The sequence below is a fragment of the Orcinus orca genome, chromosome 4, assembly GCF_937001465.1.
Source record: "Orcinus orca chromosome 4, mOrcOrc1.1, whole genome shotgun sequence".
NCBI lineage: Eukaryota > Metazoa > Chordata > Mammalia > Artiodactyla > Delphinidae > Orcinus > Orcinus orca.
The window spans coordinates 31,223,081-31,246,174 of NC_064562.1; the positions used below are offsets into that span (position 1 = coordinate 31,223,081).

General features: G+C 38.6%; 1 protein-coding gene across 4 annotated transcripts in view; it reads right to left on the bottom strand.

The window, feature by feature from the left end:
• The window catches only part of LRBA (LPS responsive beige-like anchor protein), a 728,899-nt gene that overhangs the window by 32,141 nt on the left and 673,664 nt on the right, over positions 1-23,094 (bottom strand). For 3 of the 4 annotated variants that reach the window (XM_033402948.2, XM_033402953.2, XM_033402962.2), the window contains 4 exons: positions 17,170-17,259; positions 11,882-12,074; positions 7,305-7,367; positions 2,143-2,298 (listed from right to left, as the gene is read on the bottom strand). In XM_033402948.2, coding sequence (XP_033258839.1) covers positions 2,143-2,298; positions 7,305-7,367; positions 11,882-12,074; positions 17,170-17,259 — 502 coding nt within the window. The remainder of the gene's footprint in view (positions 1-2,142; positions 2,299-7,304; positions 7,368-11,881; positions 12,075-17,169; positions 17,260-23,094) is intronic. The other variant, XM_012535502.3, reaches the window with a different exon arrangement.

The window sequence follows — 23,094 nt, forward strand, 5'->3', positions numbered from 1 at the left end:
GTTCTGGGGGAACTCAGCTGCTCTGCATCTTAACTGTGGTGGTGGTGGCAGCTGCATAACTGTATACAATGCCCAGACGAACAGAACTATAACCAAAAATTTCAATTTTACTGTATGTGAGTTAAAAAATAATTTTTAATGTATAAAAAACAATATGCAATCTAAAAGAATGTTTAAGGAAAACTTGTGAGAGGATGTAACAATTTTAATCTGAAAGTTTGTGTGAGAAGGGACCACAGTTTGAGGTCAAATAATGCCAAGGTTGTCATTACCATAATAGTGAAAGAAAAGGTTAAAATTTAAATCTGATAATTAAATCAGAGAAAATTCATTATAATAATAAATATATTTTAGGAAAGCTTATCAATCCCTATTGCATTTTTAAAGAGTTCCAGAGGAGTTTTAGATTCAATAGTAATCAACCTCACAGACCTAAACATCTAGTAAAAACCCAAGTAATCAGAAAGACCTGAATGATAATGTTTTCTTTCTTTCTCTATTCTACAGAATAAAGATGGAAATTATGAGAAAATTAGATCATCAGTTCCATAAAACAAAAATTAAACAGGACATGCCTGAAAACAACTTCTAGGGTTTATTCTATGCACAGTACATATTTAACTATTTCCCCCTACTCTCTCATTGCTATTGTTACAATGCTATCATCAAAATATACCTAGGACAAACTCCTTGGATAATCAAGAATTAATTTTTTTTTTTTTTCGGTACGCGGGCCTCTCACTGTTGTGGCCTCTCCCGTTGCGGAGCACAGGCTCCGGACGCACAGGCTCAGCGGCCATGGCTCACGGGCCCAGCCGCTCCGCGGCATGTGGGATCTTCCCGGACCGGGGCACGAACCCGTGTCCCCTGCATCGGCAGGCGGACTCTCAACCACTGCGCCACCAGGGAAGCCCAAGAATTAATTTTTTAATATGCTATACTTACTAAGGCAGGAGCATGGACTCATACATTTTATAGAGATTATTAACATAACTGAAAGATGATTTGCTGTAAAACATTTAATTAACTAGAAATTTCCGTTTTTAAAAATTTCTTATCCCACAACGTTTAATCAAGATATTTATTTGTAGATCCTTGTTTTAGTTGAACTATCTACTTCCACAGTATCTATCAAGTTCTAATGCATTAATATCTAATTTTAATTATTTTAAATATACAACTACATATTTACTATAAGTTTACTTCATCCTCTAACAGTTTCTAAAATACTTTAAAGAGACTCCATTAAATTTTTCAATGTTCTCAATTTCCTATATGCAAAAATATACAACCATTTACTGGACTGGATATTGTGTAATAATACTGATTTGAGTTTGGTTTGTCCCTTGGGAAGATGCATGCAAATGAATATACATACTTAAACTTTTTTTATTTATTTATTTATTTTTTGCGGTACGCGGGCCTCTCACTGTTGTGGCCTCTCCCGTTGCGGAGCACAGGCTCCGGACGCGCAGTCTCAGCGGCCATGGCTCACGGGCCCAGCGGCTCCGCGGCATATGGCATCTTCCCGGACCGGGGCACAAACCCGCGTCCCCTGCATCGGCAGGCGGACTCTCAACCACTGTGCCACCAGGGAAGTCCTATACTTAAACTTTTATATTTTTAACAAGACCTCCTGTCACACACAAAATCAGTAGTCAGCTACTTTCCTTCATGATGGTGTAGTTTTCAGCAAGTTCTGTGCAGAATTGTGTGGAGGCAAGATATCTGCTCCCAAGAAATACACTTACTGAGAATTTCCAGTAGGGAAAAAATAACCTTTATATAACACCAAAGTGGGGAAATACACCTATAAGTATGTGCACTTGCCGTAAGATTATGCATATACACGTGCATATAGTATTTACATACCAGGATATGCTTTCGAAATGAATCGTTCATTCTGCAAGTATGAAGGTTGGGAGACAAGCCTACCAAAAACTGCCTCTTAAAAGCATTCTGAAGTTAACTTAATAATGGACTACAGAGTAGATTATTACTTGAAAGGAGAAAACTGTCTTTATTTCACAAATTTTAGAATTCTGTAATTTTTAGAGGGAAGAAGATGAGAAAGCATTCTCAAGCCTCTGAACATCACTTGTCATAAACTTTAGTTCACTGATGAAGAAATGATGAAGTTACCTGTGTCTGCAGAGTAGACTCGAAAACTCTTATCCCAGAAGCCACAGAGGAGAACGTAGCGGTTGTCCGAAGTGATGACAAAGCACTGGGAATGCACTTGAATACTTTGGTCTAAAAGGTCAGTGATTTGCCTCCTGTGCATTCCTGTATTGCTGGCTATGAGAACAGAGGAAGAAAAAAAAGCCTCCTAAACTCACATGCACAAAGACATCCCATAGTTTGTCATACTGGGGGTTGGGGCTGAGGGAGGAGAGACAATACATTCCAGGATAAGAATATCTGATTTTTAATATTCAATATAGTAATATTTGAAAAACCAAGTAGGAAAACACAATCTGATTGCCGGAAGAACAGGGGTAGCCAAATTCAACAGCTCAGTAAAAAATTCTGCCTAGAGGAAAGAAACAATAATACACTACAATTTTAAAATACATAGTATACAATTCTCAGAACATTCTATCTAGCTCTTGGGCAGGACCAAACTAGATTAGAATCTCCAGATAGCATCACAGTTAGGTTTGTATTTCTGACAATCTCATTACATCTACTGTCATGAGAATGGATTCATGTTGTGACAATCTATTACCTTTAACTTTCTGTCACAAGGAAGAGATACTAGAATATAAATGTCATATATTTGAAATATTGTAGCATCTTGTACTACTTTGGCTTTAACAGGTCTTTAATTTGACTACATGTGAACTCCCATTTCCCCTGTTTACAGCTGCACTTGCATGTAAGGAAAGGGTAAAATGACTATTTATTAAAGATACTTGTAATTGAAGAAGTCAAAGCATAGCACACTGCCACTTTCTTACTCCTGTAAGCAATAAAACAAGCCAGTCTGGCAGTGTGTTTTCAGAGCGCTACAGGGCACCTGAGATGGGCTTTGTCACGAGGCACAAGGTCAGACACAGAGCAACATCATGCACATGTGAAGAGTAATAATCCTCCAGAAATACACTATCAAGTGTGTCATTATCAGCAAAGGAATTCTCACTGAGATGCCTTTTTTGGCATTATGAAGCCAAACAGATAGAAAGCTTTGTTGCTAGTGATCTAAGAGTTATTTCTTCACCAACTTTCCATACAAATTATGGTTCTTACACTGCTAAAGAAACTTGATCATACCAGACATGAGAACAAACAAAATAAATTTCTGCCTCTGATTATTATGTTCTTTGTACCATAGTTTGCAGTTTTTTGGGGAAAAAAATACCATAGATGCACTGTTGATAAAAATTAAAAAAAGAAATATATCTATGTTATATTCATTGTATGTAGTAACTAAGTTAGTATGGCCAATTCAACAGAAGGCTCAGAAAGTAATATGGAAGAAAAAAGTGTTCAAAATACTCTCCAGTCCTGTGCTGGAATACAGAGGAATAAAATATCCCTCGCCCTCATGGCATACGCAACACAGCAAACATATTCATATACATGTGAAATACTGCAAAATTCTGCTAGTGTCTCACTATACAACTTAACCATGTAGGATTATTAGATACTATTTGATAATAGGCTTCATATACTTTGGGGAGATTAATGGGCTAGTAAGTGATAGCAGTAGTAAAAAGGGCCGATTCTAGCCGAGAATCACTCCCTACCTCCTTCCACACAAAGGGAACTTGCTGGCAGATGAAAAAAGCTTTTATGTATCATAGTGTATCGTGGAGAGACATTAGCATCTCACTGCAGTGAAGCTGTGTGATACCATTTAGTTTTTTAATTCCAAGAAACCTAGCAATTAAAGACAAGATATGTAGTATTTTCTATACTGGTTACTACAGTTCTTCATTCCACGTGAAAATTATAACAATGTTTATTTTTGCCAATGTTTATATGACTTTCGCTCCTATGATACAAACTTTCACTCGTCGCTTTGGCATGATTTCCTGGCAGGACTTAATTTGACAGATCTGGGCATGTGCATAATTTTGAATTGAATGACCACAAAGTACCCATGGGTAAAGGCTGATGCCCCTTCAGCATTCAGATGATCTATTTTCCAAATAAGTGCTTACTTATAATTTAACATTGCAACCCCCCATCCATCCATCCATCCATCCATCCATCCATCCAATCGATATAATCTCCCAACTGCCTTCCCTTTATCTCTCTTTATTTTCTCTAGTAAACTTCCTAAGATTCCATACGGAAAGTATTTTTATTTGATGAAAATTAGGTATATTTGTCTAGATAAGCAGTCTTCAAACTGGGACATGCATATCCCTTGGGGTATAAGATTTCCCAAGGAACACACAGGCACAGATGGTTTTAAGGGAATCAATTTCTAGTTCCTCAACTTTCATATGTTCTCTTGCCTAAAACAGATTTGCCTGAGAACTCTCCTGTGAGTTTTCCTTTCTTACCTCCCTTTTTGCATGCTCTTGTTCCACTAGATAGAATTTTACTATGGTGCTTTAACCCAGGGTAAAAAAATCTCTTTTTTTACCCTGAGGTAAAGCACCATAGTAAAAAGGGGCCAATTCAAAATACTGATGTGATGCTGGAAGGTGAACGCCTAGGTATCAAATCATTCTGCAGGGCAGGTGGTTTCCAATTCATTGCTTCCTATAAAAGGGAAGGAGGATCTAATCATGCTGTCAATTGATAGATCATTAAAAATAAGTTTCAGTGATAGATTGTTAAAATGGTTATTTAATGATAGACTGTAAAAGTAATCCTTAATAATACATCACTCTGTGAATTTTTTCACATAACTCAGAAAGAGTTCAACGATTTGAATGACATTGTTAAAATAAGACTCTTTCCTTTCCCATCTATTTTCTTATGTGAGTAACATTCCTCAAAGCTTCCATCTATTAAAAAAAACCCAAAAGATCAGAACTGTTGACAAATTCTGTCTCATTCAGCAACAAATAATGTTTATCCATGAATACATGAACAGAAAAGCCCTATTCACTTCATTAAAGCTGTATCTCCTATTTCCAATAAATATGTGTTTTATGTTCAATAATATTTATTAAAATTTTAAATTGTAATAAGTGTGTATTAATAATATTTGTAATAACTCAATGCAGATTAACTTTTTGAGCTGAGCCTTATGGTCACAGGAAATTTCAATGTTTACATTTACATACATATTTTTATTGCTGAAAACAGTATAGTAGGGTAATCAATTTTCTAAAGTTAAAATAAAATTGTGCAAGGAAAGTACAATGAAAATATAAATTCAAGATGAGAAAGGAATACGTAAAATTTTCAAATGTTAAAAGCTTTTTCATGCACTTTTTAAAACAGAAAATGCTGACTCTCAAGTGACTTTGATATTTAGATTCTACTGGATGTATTTAAAATTTTATACACTATGCCAAAAACAATAACCACTGTAACTACTTAAACTTGTGATGATGTCACATTTAAACTTTCAGATGTCAACTTAAAAATGTGTGAGAAGGTACGTGGTTTTAAACAATTATTTTAGGGATACAGGAGCAAACAGTCTGAGGACCAATGATCTAGAGTGGGGAAGAAAACTATGGCCTGCAGGCTGAATCTGGCTTGTGCCTGGTTTTGTATATAAAATATTATTGGAGCACAGCAATGCTCAGTTGTTTATATATTGTCTGTGGCTGCTTTTGTGCTATGACAGCAGACTTAAGTAGTTGTGTCTGAGACCTTATGGCCCACAAAGCCTAAAATATTGACTATCTGGCCCTTTACCAAAAAAGTTCACCATGCCTTGTCTAAAGGGTCACAATTTCTGAATTAATTTAGACTTTATGCTATATGATATTCATTGTCAGGGTTTAAGACAATGATTCTATACTTCAGAAATCAGGCTTTAAGTAGCATAGCAAATGGGTTTTATTATTTTCCTGACTCTTAAAACTTTACCCAAGTGAGGATTTAAGTTTTTAAAAAATATACGGCAAATCATATCTACTCAAAGCAAAATAAGATTTAGGAAGCAGGGTAGTAATTAGCCTTCATACAGATAGTTACTTCTTAGATTTCTGCTTATATTTGGGGAAATGATGACTTAGTTTTGAGCTTAAGGTTACTTTAGTTCATCTTGATAATTAATCTGCAAATGGTGGTCATTTAGCTCTCCACTGAAACAATGGTGTTGAAGACAAAAAAAGGTGACATACACAAAGGGAACACCTTGAATTTTAAAATAATCAATGAGCTTATTCATATGCTTTATCTAAAAACTTTAAAATACTAACAAATTTACTTGTGCCAGGGCAATTTGACAAAATTGCAGGCCAAACATCCATGCTAGTAGCACACCCCTGCAGCTAGGTAATTAAGTTTTTTATTCTAAAAGTTATTGACTAAAATCTTCAATATCAAGACTTAACACTCTTAGTGGGGCCACATTTGAAATCCCCACTATAGGCTGAAAAATGCTAAAGTGGAGATTTCAACTAACCTACTCAAAAAGCACAACAGCAATTATATATTCTAAGTCATCTGCTGCAGACAGTCATTTCATCCCAATGGCTCTTTTTGGGCTCCTCCTTTTTTCTTTTATTTTTTTCACCCTGAACAAATTTAACCTCCAATGGCAATTTATTGGGCTGTAGGACCCTAGGAAAATGAATACAAATACCTTAACACTGCCATTGGCTGGGCCATATATTTCAACTTTGAAACTGCTCTGCAATTGCACATTAATCCCCTCAGATTGAATGGAGCGTCCAGGAAGAAAGGACTGATCTCCTTTAATGATGAAACCCTGGCACTACAGTTTTATTTTTCTCAACACAGTGTTGCTAAGAACCCCACTGTTATTATGAAAATTTCCCAAGCAAAGAAGCTCCATCACATTACTGGTACACCAATTCATCATAACGAGCCTCGCTCCTGCTCATCAACAAGTCTGAGTGATGAAAAGATCCAATATTATCCTGACAGAACTTCATGCGCATTCTCAATCACACATTATTACAGCATCCATATTAATTTTCAGTGACACGCGTCCTAGGCCTGTTCAAATTAGGCAAACCAACGAGGGGGAGTTGATGAAATACCAGCATAGCCACAGCTCATTGCATTCCAATTTGCATGCAAATGGTTTATCAGGAAAATTCCATTCCCAGCAACCAGCAAGTGAAAAACAACTGTAATCTACACTTCAGGGCCACCATACAGAGCTTAATGAATCGCAAAGAGAGAAGGAAGTGACAGACCTATGAGAGGATCGATTTCCACTGGCAGCTGGCATGGCTGGTCTTGTACAGCACCTTGATGAGCTGGAATTCACAAACGATAAAAAAAAAAAAAGCATTATTTTTCATATACTAAACTACATTAAAATGTGTAAGTCGAATCTCACGTAGAATTGTTTCTAACCTCCAAATTTTTCATACAGTTTTGTAAAATTTAAAGAAAAAAAATTCCAGGTGCTTCTATGGCTAGCTTATTAAACATTTATTTTAGATTAGTGCTGTTCTGAACATGTGCCATCAGCAGTGGCTCCAGTCCTAGGCCATAAGCTATAGCAGATGCTTCACTGGCAACCTCTGATTCTGCAACAAAACAAAATTAAGTGGTAAGGCGCACTGAAAACAAAATGTGACAACCATCTGCTGACTGTAGCAAATACTATTTTTTTGTTACTTCTTAAAAAGGCAGTTTTGAATGCTGCAGCACAAAGGAGCCACAAAAACGTCAATTTATGATGGAGAAAGGGAAAGCTCTAAGTCAAGGAGCATTTAATGTTTCATCCATCACGTAAAATCAATCAATTGAAAGTTTGAATAAAAATAAAGAAAGCTATCCGCAGATAAATGTTTTAGTTAAATGCATTTGGCTGAAATGTTTCCCTAAAGATCTGATTGCAGTTTTAAAAAAACTTCTATTAATATTTAATATTTCCATAGTTTCAATTTAAAAATACTCTGAGAAGCAAATGAGTAACAAAAATCAATCCATACTAAGAACAGTTTGTTTAATTCTCAAAATAGTTCTAAAGGTTCAGATGTACTTATATTTTGTGATTGAAAAGAGATTCTGTAGGCTGTTTCCCTGTGAAAGGCAGAAGGACCTGAGGTGGAGAGGAAGTGCTGTGAGAAGCAGGAGTGACCACTGGCCAGCTGTGCAACCTTAGGCAAATCAGAAGCCCCAGAATGAAGGGCTTAGAATAGATGATCTTTTTCAGCTTTGTAAATCTGAGAGTTAAATTCTCGGTCCTTTTCCAAATGATTTTCCTCCAATAACTCAGCCATTCAATCTGGTCCGCATCTGCCTTTTATAGACTCATAAGCATTTAAACTACTGCTTGGTTGGTATTAGAGCTCTGCTTAATATCATCAGATACTAAGATTAAGATGATATTACTATCATCAGATTTTAAGAAGTCTTTCTGACTGTCCTTGAGGGGCTGAAAATAAAAATGGGATACATTCCAATGTGTTCATTAGATTAATTCTAAATTTCTGATGTTAGCACTTCCCCTGTTAGTAAATGCCAACTTTTCAAGGATTTTTCAATGATCTTTTGGAAGATCATTAATACTGATAAAATAACCTGAGTAAGTACAATATTAGCACTGAAAATTAGAGTTGAGTATATATAAGACATTAAAGTAGATGAAAAAAGGAAGGCATATGACTCCCTCTTTTACTGAAGGTATTGTCTTTGCTGATTACTAGCTCTGCCAGTAAGGAAATCACAGGGCACATACAGGGAATCATCGGGGAAAATGCACCACAGCCCCTGATTTACCCAACAGGGCCATTTACTTCCAGCAATACCAGTGCCAATCAACACCAATACCTTGAGAAGTTTTCGCTACGACTTTGAGAATCTGGGATCATAGAAACATTAAAACCAGACTGTCAGTGAAAGAGATTTAGGAGGTTAACTATCTTTGGTCATGCCTCAAATCCCAGTTCTGCCACTAACTGCCTGTGTGACCTTGGGAAAATTATGTTGTCTCGGTGTTTCAGATTCCTGCTCTGTAAAACAGGTTAGATGGGTTAGGTTGAACCACATGAAATCACCAATACCTGGCTTTCTGACCTACAGAAATGGCAATTTCAACCTAAATACAGAACCTACATCCTAAGGTTGTTGAGGGGATTCAGTGAGTTAATATGTGCGAAGTGATTAAAACAGTATTCAGAACCTACAAAATGCTCTGTAGACACTAGGTGCCTTTATTTTATTGTTTCAGAGGCTCTGCAAGGTCCTTTGAGTGAGATGGAAGGATAAAGATGATTCTTCCCCTAAATCAGGACTCAGACACTGCATTGACAGGAGCTAGCTGTCTAATGAACAAGCTATGGAAATCACAGAACCTCAGAAAAGAACCAGAATCTAAACTAAAAAAAACTGCAACATGAATTTGATATTCATTGAAAAAAAAGCTGTTAGGAAGTTTTGACATTTGTTTTAAATCAAGGCATACTGACAGGTAAAGGCAGCACAACATAGGATGAAAGATCAGATTTATGTAAATAAACATACCTGAAATGAGGCACAGATTTAACAAAATGGATGCTTAATATTTTTAGGTGTAGGTGTATTGAGAATTGGAGATCACATTGTAGAAAGAGAATCACCTGTGTATTTCCATATGTTATCATTCTTTGTAATTTATCTGGTGAAGAGTTGCTGTGTCGTACTATAAAGCCAGAGGATGGGGACAAAAACCACCAGTGACACAAGGTACAGACCCGAAGAAAGCCCACTAGGGAGAATTCTAGGCAAAGAATCGGCAAAACGTATGCAGTCTCCAAAGCTCTTACCTTACAGAAAAGTGAGCTTGGGTTCAGAGCAGGTGGATGTACCATATGTGGTACTCCAGCAGAGGGATGCGGCCCCCAAATCACTTTACAGATCTATAGAAAAGTGTGGAGCAGGGAAGAGAACAGCTGACAATCAAGTACTGATACTAAGGGGAGCCCAGGGAAATGGGCTTGCTCCAAAGGAGTGTGTCAGGAGCTCAGTCATCGGTGCTGAGGGAGAGAGCCTAACGACTAAGTATCAGCTGGAGACCTAGCAGCCCTCTGGCTGAGCCAGTTCAGTTCCTGCTGAGCTAGCTCATTGCTAGCCTAAGACTAAAGATAGGGGTGGAGAGTGCTCAGGGCTTTCTAGCAGTTGAAAAGTTTTGTCCCTCCTCACATGTACTGTCACTCTGTTTAGACTGAAGAGGTTCTCAGAGCCACCACATCTAACCACCCAGGATAAGCATGGTTTGCAGGGGCCCTTAGGCCACACACACTGGTGCTTTTGCCAAGCTCTAAGGGTAACTGCACACAGCAGAGGTAGATCCTCTGGTGTGCATTGCAGAACACACCGTCAGCATGTTCTTCTTCTAACGAGTCGTATTTAGAGAAAGAAACAAACAAAAAAGAAATCACAGTTGTTAATCAAATTATAATCTTTGGTCCCAAAATATAAGTATGTCATTTGCATACACATTTACCTCTGTAAGATATGTTCGTTTGAAGAAAAGGGACTAAAAGGGCCTAATAATAGAGATACTATACCTGCCTTGATTTCTACCTTCTCTACTGTTATGAAATCTATTCTCTAATCAAATATCGCCATTCATTTCATTTCTAATGGCCAGGAAAACGGCTATATTTAAGAAATTCTGATACCAACCGCAGATTCGTCATGATGCATACCTTATTACATTGCTGAACATAGTTAGTGCACCTACTTTTTGTCTGAACGTCAATTCAATCCTGTTCCATTCTAAAATCTCTTGCATTTAATTTGGCATGAGGCCCTTGTTCAAGAATTTATATTTGTGCAACCATTTCAGGCATTATAATGGGTAGTGCTTTATGCACATTTTACAGATTTAATAACAAGTTAACAGACTATTAAAATCTATCTTTTAAAATTTCCTACCTAAAACAACGGCTTGGGAAGAAAAGCCTATAATCTCCAGGACTTTAAAAGATTTTCCTTCTGTAAAAGAAGAATTTCTAACTAGTGGCCAAAAGGAACAGTGCTAAATCCAGATCCCAACATTCCTGTTCTAATGAGAGACAATAAATCACAGAGGGGTGATCATAAAATTTGAGTCAGAAAACTTGGGTTCAAACCTGGCTCTGCCACTGACTTGCCATATGTGATACTGAACAAGGCAAGCTCCCTGGGGCTCAGTACCTTTACTGGTAAAATGTGGGCCTAGACTGGACGAACTCTCATGTCTCTTCAAATTTTGACTGTTTGTGATTCTGATGGTTATTTCAGTATCCTGCCATTAGTTACCCTAATTATTCAGCACTTAATGAAAGAACAGAATGTACTTATGGGTTTGTAATATTTTAGCTGGGTAATTTAAGTGTTCTTTTTTCTATCATCCACAACAAATACTTCCATGCCATGTACAAAAAGGCACATAGCAGACAATCAGACGTGTTTATTGAGCAAATGAATAAGTGGAAAAAAGAGGAACATCTGATAAATAAATACATACTATTTATGGACACAATATAGAATATCATTATATGAGAAATAATATTTATCTCCAAGGAATAAAGAAGAACCACCAGATGCCAAAGAAGAGTTTATGTTTTTTTTGTTTTGTTTTGTTTTTAAGAGTTTATGTTTTAACTTTTGTATTATATGCCTCAGAGGGAACTTCTTTAAACCTTTCAAAGTATGTTTAATTTTGATTCAGACTAATGCTTGAAAACTAATAAGCTTAAATGTTGAGATATAATATATTTAGGTGGATATTAAACTATCTTTATACAGTGTTCAGCAGTTATACTATGCCTTATGAGGATATTTCTTTACTTACCCGGAAGGTTGTGCCACTTGTTCACGGCAAATAGCCTGTTAGCAGTGACTGTGATCACAGCGGGAGTTGCCAACCCAGGCTGGGTGTTGGCTGCCACGTGAGTGACAGGGGAGTTGGAGGGGAACTTTAGAACCATGATAACATCCTGCTGAGCTTGGTCTGTGAACATCAATGGACTCTGCAGGAGGAGATACTGTTGAGTGGGCAAGACAAGATCCAAATATACAAGAAGGAAAAGACAAGGAAAGACAAGAAAGAAAGGGTGCAGGAAAAGAACAGGGAAGACCATGTTAACACAAGTTGCAAGTGAGAGCACAGTGAAGCAGAAAGGCTTATAGAAACAGCAATTAGTATTTGTTTGGTTTTCATGTATGTCGTTAGTTGAATTTCTAGGTGATTGAAGTAAACTACATTAACAGAAACACTTTAAAAATCCATAAATTTTATTAACTCCCTTCCCCACCCAATTCCCATGAAGAACTAAAAGAATGATTTGATTTCAATTCTAAATAGGCAAAGTATTGGGGATTGTGTTAAACCATTCCAATTGCTATTATGTGTCAAGTATTGATACAAAAGAGAGAAAAAAAAAAAGAAATGAGAATAGGCAATAAGGCACAAAAGCAAGCCATGGTAATTTCCAAAGATCATCAAAAGTTGTGCTGAGTTAGCATGAAGATTTTGACAACTAAATAATGAGATAATTAATTAACAAATATATTTAAAAATAATAGCTGTACAGCATGCATGTATTATTACAGTAGAGAAATAATTTATGAATGTAATACACAAACTTAATTATAAAGGTGTTTCAAAGCAATGCATAATTAAATGTACTTGTAAAAACAATATATTTATATAGTGTACCAAGTCATAAACACTGCCCTATTATAATGCAAATGCCACTGCTTTCTGCTGCAGCTAAGGATAAAGAGAAATAGCTAGATGTGCCCCTCCCTCTTGGTAAAGAAACTAAAGCTCAAGACTTTTGATTTCTCCTTTGAAAAGCAAAAAGTAACTGAAAATGTTAAACAAAACACTGTCTGTTCTAATAACTAGCAACAAAATAAATCTGGAAGACTACTAAGATTTAGAACATTCCTACAAACCATATGTCATAATCCGAGCCATACATAACACCACTCTGATTTACTGGCTTTATTTATACTTTGTGGTAGTATGCTATCATACAGTAATTGCACTGTGCATTTGCAGCAAATCTCCTCTACCATGTCTATTTTCTAATAGCTGATTAGTATCATTCAGAATTGAAACACTTTGATGAAGTGCTTCTGGCTGCTTTCCTCTTGCCATATTTCAAAACACCAGGTATATGTAAATGTGTAGGCACATATATATAACACGTATTTATTCAGAACTGCTAATAAAAAATTAAATACATTTGCATTTTTATTATCAGTGCTTTTTAAAAAAAGTTATTAAGAGTACTTAGAAAAACATATTGCACTAAGAATTCCTATTTGCACTCTTTGCATAAAGGTGTAAATAAAGGCAACTAATAAGCTACCCAGACACCCTTCTAAGCAAGTGGCTAAAAGCCAATCAATATTATGAGTTAATCCTCCCTGGATGCTCATTCAATTAAAGGTGTCAGTAATGCCTCATCTGATGTGGCCTCAATTAAATCCAACTATCTGATGGTGTGAAAACACAGGGGGATACAGCAACAGCAGCAAAACCAGACAAATAGGCAGCCTTCGTGTGCCTGCTAATTACTACACCTGGTGTATATTATGGCGCATGCACTTAACGCAGCACGAGGTGGCTTTAATTTCTGCTACATTCGTGTGTGTGTGTGTGTGTGTGTGTGTGTGTGTGTGTGTGTGTGTGTGTGTGTGTGTGTGTGTGTGTGTGCTGCAGTGATGGTTGATGGGGGAACTCATCTGAATGGTAGTAAAAAACAATAACATTTGGGTCTTTGATTTTTAAAACCTCTGATATCAATAAGTAACCTTTGCTATACAAAGAACCTCTTACACAGTTTTAAGGAATTCTGTGAAATTGGGTAAAAATGAGAAACAATCAGCCAACCACAAAATATCCTATAAGCTAGCTTTGACGAAGTTCTGGGAAAAGGAAACAAATGTCATTTCAAAACACCAAGCCTTACTTTTCAACTGCGTAGGTTTTTTAAAAAAATAATATTTACTGAAGTCAACTTATAAATTCCGAGAAAGTCAGACTAAAACATACATCATGAAGTCTCACTGAAAGGAAGTTGATACATATTTCTGAGCTTAACAGCTCATGTTGTAAATACAATTAGGCTCAAATTGAATAATTCCAATGTTTATGCCCTTAAAAAAACACAGGAAAATCTCTAACGTATAGGAAGAATGTCTTGTTTACATAGTGCCTCTAGTGGCCATCTCTTAGCCACATGGCAAGGACAAGCCCTTTTCCATAGAAAGCTGCAGACACCATATCCAGAACCGTCCCCTGCATCCTTCCAACAAGCTGTTTCTCCGGCTGTTCCTGTGCATTTCATCCTGACTAGGGCTCCCCGTGCAGGCAAGTAGCAGGAAACTCTTGGGAGCAACATCACATCCTTGGCTAGTGAGTATGGAATAAGGAACACTAGAAATAAGAAAAAGCCCAGCCCAGCATAGTGGGCTAGTCTAGAGTCACAGTAACAACTGTGGATGAGCGGGACAACTGGTCAAATAGGGGGAAGAGAAAAAACCCCTCATCCAATCCTGGGTGCCTCTGCGAGTCCAGTATGAGGTAGTAGTAGGAAATTACTAGCCAGATTTCATTCAGTTTTCCCAGATTAAGTATGCACTCGCTGACAACTCTGGTTTCTTTCTAACACACCTTTCTTTCCCACCCACATATGTATAAGAGGAAAAGCACAATTTGCACAGGTCTGAAAGGGGGTTCAGGTATTCGATTCAGAGGATGAGGATAATGGGAGACATGACCTCCCATCCTCAAATAAGCATGTGCCTTCCCAGCCTTGCCACCCTCGGGACAGTAAAGCTGATCCGCCTCAGTGAACCAGTCATCCTTTTGCCATGGAGAGAGGCTTGGCAGTAGGAACTCCCTCTTGGTCCCAGTGACCAAGGCTGTGCCGTGACCCAGGTAGAAAGTCAATGGAGCAGTGGAGGTGCTTCCATTAGCCAGCACCACAGCAGCCTGCATCTCATTGACAAGTTATTACTAAAACTAATTCCAAGGGGCTTCCCTGGTGGCGCAGTGGTTGAGAATCCGCCTGCCGATGCAGGGGACACGGGTTCGTGCCCTGGACCAGGAAGATCCCACGTGCCACGGAGCGGCTGGGCCCGTGAGCCATGCCCGCTGGGCCTGAGCGTCCGGAGCCTGTGCTCCTTAATGGAAGAGGCCACAGAAGTGAGAGGCCCGTGTACCACAAAAAAAAAAAAACAAAAAAACAAAAACAAACAAACAAAAAAACCGTAGTCACAAAATAAAAAAAAAAAAAAAAAAAAAAAAAACTAATTCCAAACCCCACACATAAATCATTCTTACTATTTTCATGGCATTATCTTCCATTGTTCTTGCCAAATGTTCATTTTTCGTGTAGTCTTTTCACTAAAGCTACCCTTTATGTTCTTTTAAATATGATTTCACCTGCTTAAAAACACTGAGGGGAAAAGGTTATGCAAACAATTTTTTAAATGCTTGTAGTTTATAATAATGGTCAATTCATATAGAGAAAGAAGGGGGAAAAAGACTTGGAAGAAGAAAGAAGATGACAAAGAGGGCAAAAGGGGAAAAGACAGAGAAGAAGGAATTATGGAAAGAGAAAGGAAGAAAGAGAAAGAGGGTCAGAGGCAGAGAGGACCACATCTGTATCCCTGGCCCTCTTGGCATCTAACAAAAAATTCTACCATTCTAAGCCACAACATGGAATCAGAATCCATTTTCAATTATTCAGGGACTTCCCTGGTGGCGCAGTGGTTAAGAATCTGCCTGTCAATGCAGGCGACATGGGTTCGAGCCCTGGTCCGGGAAGATCCCACATGCCGCGAAGCAAGTAAGCCCATGAGCCACAACTACTGAGCCCATGTGCCACAACTACTGAAGTCCACGTGCCTAGAGCTGATGCTCTGCAACAAGAGAAGCCACCACAATGAGAAGCCCACGCGCCGCAACGAAGAGTAGCCTCCGCTCGCCACAACTAGAGAAAGCCTGCGCGCAGCAACAAAGAGCCGACACAGCCAAAAATAAATAAATGAATAAATTAAAAAAAAATTATTCATTACATTTATGGAAACAGACATTATATCCCCTACTCTTAATTTAAAACAGTAATGAGCAACCTGTTTTATTGAGGGACAATTCAAGAAAAAATATAATGCCTATCGCCTGTAGTTTTAAAATATGATTTTTGTTATGCCATTCAGTATTTGTTCCTATGCTGAATTTTCTTTATCATTAAAGTATTACCCCCTGAAATTTCGGTAACCATAAAAGAGGAACAGCCACATATTTTACAGCTCTAGTCTATTTCCCTACTCCTGATTCTGGGCTGGCCTCTGACTGACTTGCTTTTGACCAATAGAATGCAGCATAAACAGTGTTATGCACGTTCAAAAGCAAGCTTCAAGAAGTCATGCCAAAGCGTTCTCCTGGAACACGGCTCCCACCATGGGAGTGGCCTGGGCGGACTTCCTTGATGATGAAAGAACACGTGGAAAGAGCGGTCTGGCGTCTCAGCACCTGCCCCAGCAGTCTGTGAGGGAGCCAAGGTGAAAGACAAGAAATGCCCATCTGTCCCTCAGAATCACAGGAAATATAAATCACTGTTTTATGCACTAAGCTTTGATGTATAGTATATCATCATCGTCATCATCATTTTTTCCTCCAAAGTCCCTGACTCTCAATAACATTTCCTACATATTAGGATTACTTCCCAAACTGAAATTCCCAAACTGAAAAACATATTGGGATGTAAAGAATAAACACAATAGGAAAATGAATCTAGACACTCATAGGATCAAACCAGAAGTTATCCATGTCTGGAGATTCTGTCCTAGAGTGAGGGTACGAGACAATTATGGACCTTTTAATTCTGCAACACAGAGCACAACCTGATGAAATACTAGAGCACTGGAGCAACGTCTGCTTCCCGAAGACTGCAGGAGAACAGGCAGTATTTGCTGGCTGTTAGCAAGTTCACAAACAGTGCGTAAGAAGAACAGGCCCAGATGTGGTGGAGAATCTCAAGCACAATGAAAAAAGGTTATGAATGTCAAGCAGGGTCTCAAATAGAGGCAAGAAATGAGGAGAGTGCAGGCAGCACTTACCGCTTGCATGGCAGAACCTCTGGGAGGATGGGGCTCTATGAGGAGCTGAGAAGGCGTCTGCCCAAAACTTCGGATTTGAGCTTCAACAGCCTGAAAAAGGCACGGGCAAGTTTGAGGGTTAAGAGGTGCTAATTACAGGCAAAAGAACCACAACTGTCACCTGAAAATGTCATTCCATACTTCTGGCTTGTTTCATGTTGGAAATCAACCTTGTATTTTCACAGTGGGGCTAAGCACCTGGTAGGGTATTTAGGGTGAGGTCATTCTTCACTACCGTGGAAGCTGTTCCTACAAAACCCTGCAAAACTTTCTCATCTTGCTCAGTGATAGGAAACAGAAACCAGCTATTACAATCAGAAATTGTCCTTTTTGGCTTCATCTCTTTCTTGCATTTTTTCCCTTGCTTGCATCATCCCTGATGACTACAGCTAATCTTTTACAGGTATAGAGAAAACCTACTGCTGCTTTGCTTCTAGGCCCCATCTCACCCTGGGAAGTAGAAAAAAGAAACCCAGCACCTGTGAAAATTGCTTGATGCTATTACTTTTGAAGAGCATTATTGTTGACAGTCTCTTTGAACCTAAGTGGCTAAACAACAAAGTAAAAGCCATATGTTTTATCCAAGCATGAGAGGGTTAAACCGGGGACTGACCAAACACAAGAAACGTGTGTGCGCCCTTTTCGAAAGATGTGTGCCCTTTGTCGTGCGCTTCCGACCATGGCTCTTCCTGTCCACCCAGCAGAGATGCTCACTTCCCAACCTCATCAAGGAAAACTGTTAAATGCCAGATGCGGTCACTGTCTGTAATGATTTTGTTTGTTTACCTGTTTATGCCTGTCTCCTCCCACTAAAATACAAGATCCATGAGAGCGAGGACCTTACTTATCTTCTTCACTCTTAGATCCCTAAACTGGGTGAATGAATAAATACTATAGTATGTGTGAGGGGATAGAAGGAAGCAAAGATACATAAAGATGACCTCAACACCCCACACAGTCAGTATTCTTAACTTCTGGGCTAAAAGGATGAAGAAAACCTCTTTGTAAGGTAATATATGTTCATCATGCTATTTTTTAATCCTTAAGAAAATGAGTATTCAATTATTATATGCTCTACAGGACTGTAGGCAATTAATAAATCATAAACAGGGAAATATAATCATTATCCAGTATTAATTTCCTTTTTTTATTTGATAAGGATACCATTAGTAGTCCTTTACAATGACCTTTGAAGAAACAATGATAGCAATTCATTCATTTATGCATTCAATCATAATCGTCAACTATGTATACAGCAGTATTAGGTGTCAATGTTTCTGCCCTTGAAGAAAGTATTCCTAATACAGAAAGCAGGGCATGTACTTGGATGGTTGAATAACAGTTTGATGCACTCAGTCCAATAAATTCAAGGAATGCACTATGACTTGCTTAGGCAGAAAAGACTGGAAAGCACCTCTGTGAAAGCTGAGTGTTACGGTGGAAGCAGCACAGGCTTTGAAGTCACACAGACCATGTGCAAATCCTGACTGCACAGCACTTATAAGCTGTGTGACCTAGGGCAAGTCATTCAACCTAAGTTTCAATTTTCTTCCTGTAAAATGTGGATAATAGTACCAACCTCATAGTGTTACATTAATGAATAAATGATATATATGTAAAAAACACAGCAAAGTGCTTATTAGTACAGATTAGTCCCTCAAAATGCAGTCAACAAATACTCATTGAGGGGCTTCCCTGGTGGCGCAGTGGTTAAGAATCCACCTGTCAATGCTGGCGACAGGGATTTGAAAGATCCTGGCCTAGAAAGATCCCACATGCCGCAGAGCAACTAAGCCCGTGCGCCACAACTACTGAAGCCCACCTGCCACAACTACTGAAGCCCACACACCTGGAGCCTGTGCTCCACAAGAAGAGTAGCCCCCACTCCATGCAACTAGAGAAGGCCCGCACACAGCAACGAAGACTCAAAGCAGCAAGATAAATAAATTTATAAAAAAAAAAAAATACTCATTGAGGGCTGCTAACAACACCAATAACAAATATTTATTTAGTACTTATTATTGCCAGGAACTTTTCTAAGTGATTTTACTATCTTATATTATTTAGTCTTTAAATTGTATGATGTGAGTACTTTACTGTATCCATTTTATAGATAAGGAAAATAATGCACCAAGAACTTAAGTATCTTGTCCAAAGTCACATGGTAATTAAATGGCAGACTCAAAATTTGCATCCCAGCAGCTTGATTCTAGAGCTCATATGCTCAACCATTAAGCTACTCTTTCTCCTTATCTGTTGCCAGGGACTAGGCCAGGGCCTAGGGATAAGACTGAGCACACAAAAAACATGAGCTTACAATCTAATGACTGAATTAATAAAGTACCTCTAATATCAACATCATCATCATCATTACAGTGAACAAAGTATGTGCACACACAATTAGAGCAGCACGGCTAGGCAAGGGTTGGTTTTATATAGTAGGAGATAAGGCTGGTCTCAGACTTCAGAAACCAGAAAAGGAGCCAACAGGAAGTAAGGAGTAGAGATTAGGATCATTTCAGATCAGCACCTAAAACATCTTTTGAGGGGGTAAAATCAATTTATGATCAACATCAAGGACAGTCTTGAGGAAAAAAATACCACAAAAGGGCAACTTGAAGCCTAAGGTAGTCACAAAGAAGGACGTGGGAGCACTGCTCTTTTATGATATATGGATTTATGACTTGCTTTATGAATGTGAACCTTACGTCTCTTTTAAAAACAGTTAGCAAGGCCAGTGCCCTTTCCTTCGACTGCTGCTGCCTTCGGTAGTCCCCACCCAATAGCCCACATGCATTTCCCCCCATTAAAAAGAAGGGGAGGGCTTCCCTGGTGGCGCAGTGGTTGAGAGTCCGCCTGCCGATGCAGGGGACACGGGTTCGTGCCCTTGTCCGGGAAGATCCCACATACCGCGGAGTGGCTGGGCTCCTGAGCCATGGCCACTGAGCCTGCGCGTCCGGAGCCTGTGCTCCGCAATGGGAGAGGCCACAACAGTGAGAGGCCTGTGTACCGCAAAAAAAAAAAAAAAAAAAAAGAAGGGGAGCAGGCAACAGATTGCTTCCACACTGGGCCTATGGAGTCAGATGGTTCAGAGTGCTAATCTTGACTTCACCATTTACCTGCTGCATGACTTTGAACAAGTAATTTAATCTGTTTCCCCATTGATAAAATAAAGATAATAATAATAATGCCTAGCTCATAGAATTGTTTGGAAAATTAAATAATACATATAAAGTGCTTAGCATAATACCAAACACATAAAAGGCACTAAATAAAATGCTGTATTATTGTTGGGTTTGGGGCTCAGCACGATCCCCATTTAACACAGCTAAAATAGAGAAGGAAGAAATGCTTCAGGAGTTTACAATGACCGTGATGATGATGAATACATTATTGAAAAAAACTGAAATCGGGCTCAGGATTTCAAAGTATCCTGCAGGGCTAAGGGCCCAGAGACAGGGAGATCTCCTTGGAGGTTCAGAGAGCAGTCTAAAACATAAGGAACTGTATACCTCAGTCCTTATGGAAGCTGTGCTGTTTGCAAGAAAGGGATAAATATGCAAACCATGATCCAAGGCAAAATCACCAGGTCTTAGAGACTGATGACTTTGAGCAATGAAGAAAAGAGAAAAGACAACACGAATTCTTTTCTTTTGAACTTGCATATTTTAGAGTAGTAAAGCAATAAATAGAAATACAAGTTTCTCTGAGGGAGAACTAGTGATAGCTGTCGAGCCAGGCTGAGATGTCCAGTGCTCAAAAGAAAGCCCCGGGACTCGCTCTGGGATGAAACATCAGAGGTATTGATTTGGGTGTCATTCATGCAAGAGAAATTCAAGTCAGTGGTTTTTGACCTTGCCCTCTCACTGTGTTTAAGTGTGTATCCTGCAGAATTGAGCTCCAACTCTCCTTTATATAATATTGCCCTGATCAAATGTCTTCAATTAACTGCCGGTACTTAAAAGACAAAGGCCTACTCCTTGATATGAGGCACTGAGAAGAATGCTATACAATTTCTATGGTATCCTTGACAAAATATAAATAACTTCATTCGAATCACATGAAAATATCAGAAAGACAAATTAGGGGACATTCAACAAAATATCTGACCACTTTTCACAAATATCAAGACCATTAAAGAGAAGCAAAGACTGAGTCACTGTTACATATAGAAGGAAACCAAGAAAGTATCAACTAAATACAACGTGGAATTCTGCATAAGATCATCAGACAGAAAAAGAATCGTTAAAGAATGTGATGACATTTCACAAGGTCTGTAGTTTAGTTAATTATATTGAACCAATGTTATTTTTACGGTCTTGATCATTTTAACTAAGGTTATGTAAGGTGCTGATCTTAGGGGAGCCTGGGAAGAAATGTACACAGGAAATTTTTCTACTATGTTTGCAACTTGTCTGTGTCTAAAATTATTCAAAATAAAAAATTTAAAAAGAAAAAAAAAGATAAAGACCTACCGCTAGGCAATATAAGTCTTTCTAACTCTCTTTTATTCCCTCACCCTATGCCCTGTACTGTCAAGCTGATTTTCTTCCACAAATGTAACCAGCCATTTCTGCCTTACGTTTTCTCTCATGCCACTGACTCTCCTAGATTAGTCCCCCTCGTCTTCAGTTTTCTAAGTCGTACCTCTCTCTAGAAAACCCTGCTTGAATTCTACCTTGTTGGTGTAACACTTCCCAAATCTTATAGCCTATTCATGCTGCTGATTACATACTTGACTCAGGCTTCCTTGTAATGTTATTTAGCTTTTATGAGATTACTGGTCTGTCTCAGCAACTATACTATAGGGTCAGAATATCATACTTTAGTAGTGTGCAGTAGGAAGAACAGTACCTTGTACATAGTATTCACACAACAAAAAAGTTTACTGAGTACCTTTTTATACAGCAAGGCTGCCCAGACCCTTGTTCCTCATCTAGGGTTATACTGGGACAAAAAACAAGCACAGTTCTTGATGAGGCAAAATGGGGGTGAGGAGGAGGATGGGGGAGTGATAAGTGAAGGCTGATAGCTGCTGTTACAAAGAAGTCAAAAGAGTCTTTCTTAGAAAAGTTCTGAAGGATGTCACTAAAGGCAGTAATTCTCACTTTCAGCCCCCTACACACCTGAGGGATATGACAACACTCCAGTGTCTCACTGTAGCAGTGATTCTTTTTTTTTTTTTTTGCGGTATGCAGGCCTCTCACTGCTGTGGCCTCTCCCGTTGTGGAGCACAGGCTCCGGACGCGCAGGCTCAGCGGCCATGGCTAACGGGCCCAGCCGCTCTGCGGCATTTGGGATCTTCCCGGACTGGGGCATGAACCCGTGTCCCCTGCATCGGCAGGCGGACTCTCAACCACTGCGCCACCAGGGAAGCCCTGTAGCAGTGATTCTTAAGGGCTAAGTGAGAAATCCTGGGGGAATATGTGTGATTTGAAAAAGCCCCTCAAGTAATTTTGTTTATTACTCTCTTCACTTTTCCCTTCAGCCCTTTGTATACAGCAATAGAAAATTCAGAGGCATAAGGGAGGTTTGAAATCACAGGAAACATACAGGTATAACATTCAGGAAGGTGATTAGGTAAAAGCGTAGCTTAATGAACTCTACCAAATGCCTAAACTGTTTTTAATGAACTCTCCTTCACCAAGAGAGTTTTGGTCCCAGGTGATATATTTTTAGAATTTGTTTATTATGTTAAATTTTTATTATGGAATAGGATAATGGATCCCTATGTACCCATTAGTCAATTTCAATAATTATTTACACATTTGGCCTTAGGTTATTTTAAGGTGGTGGTTCAGCATAGGCAATGTGCTAGAAAGATTTATTGGAAAATAGGAGAGTGTGCCTGCCTTTAAGCAGTTTATTTTTTCAGGTCTACTGCAA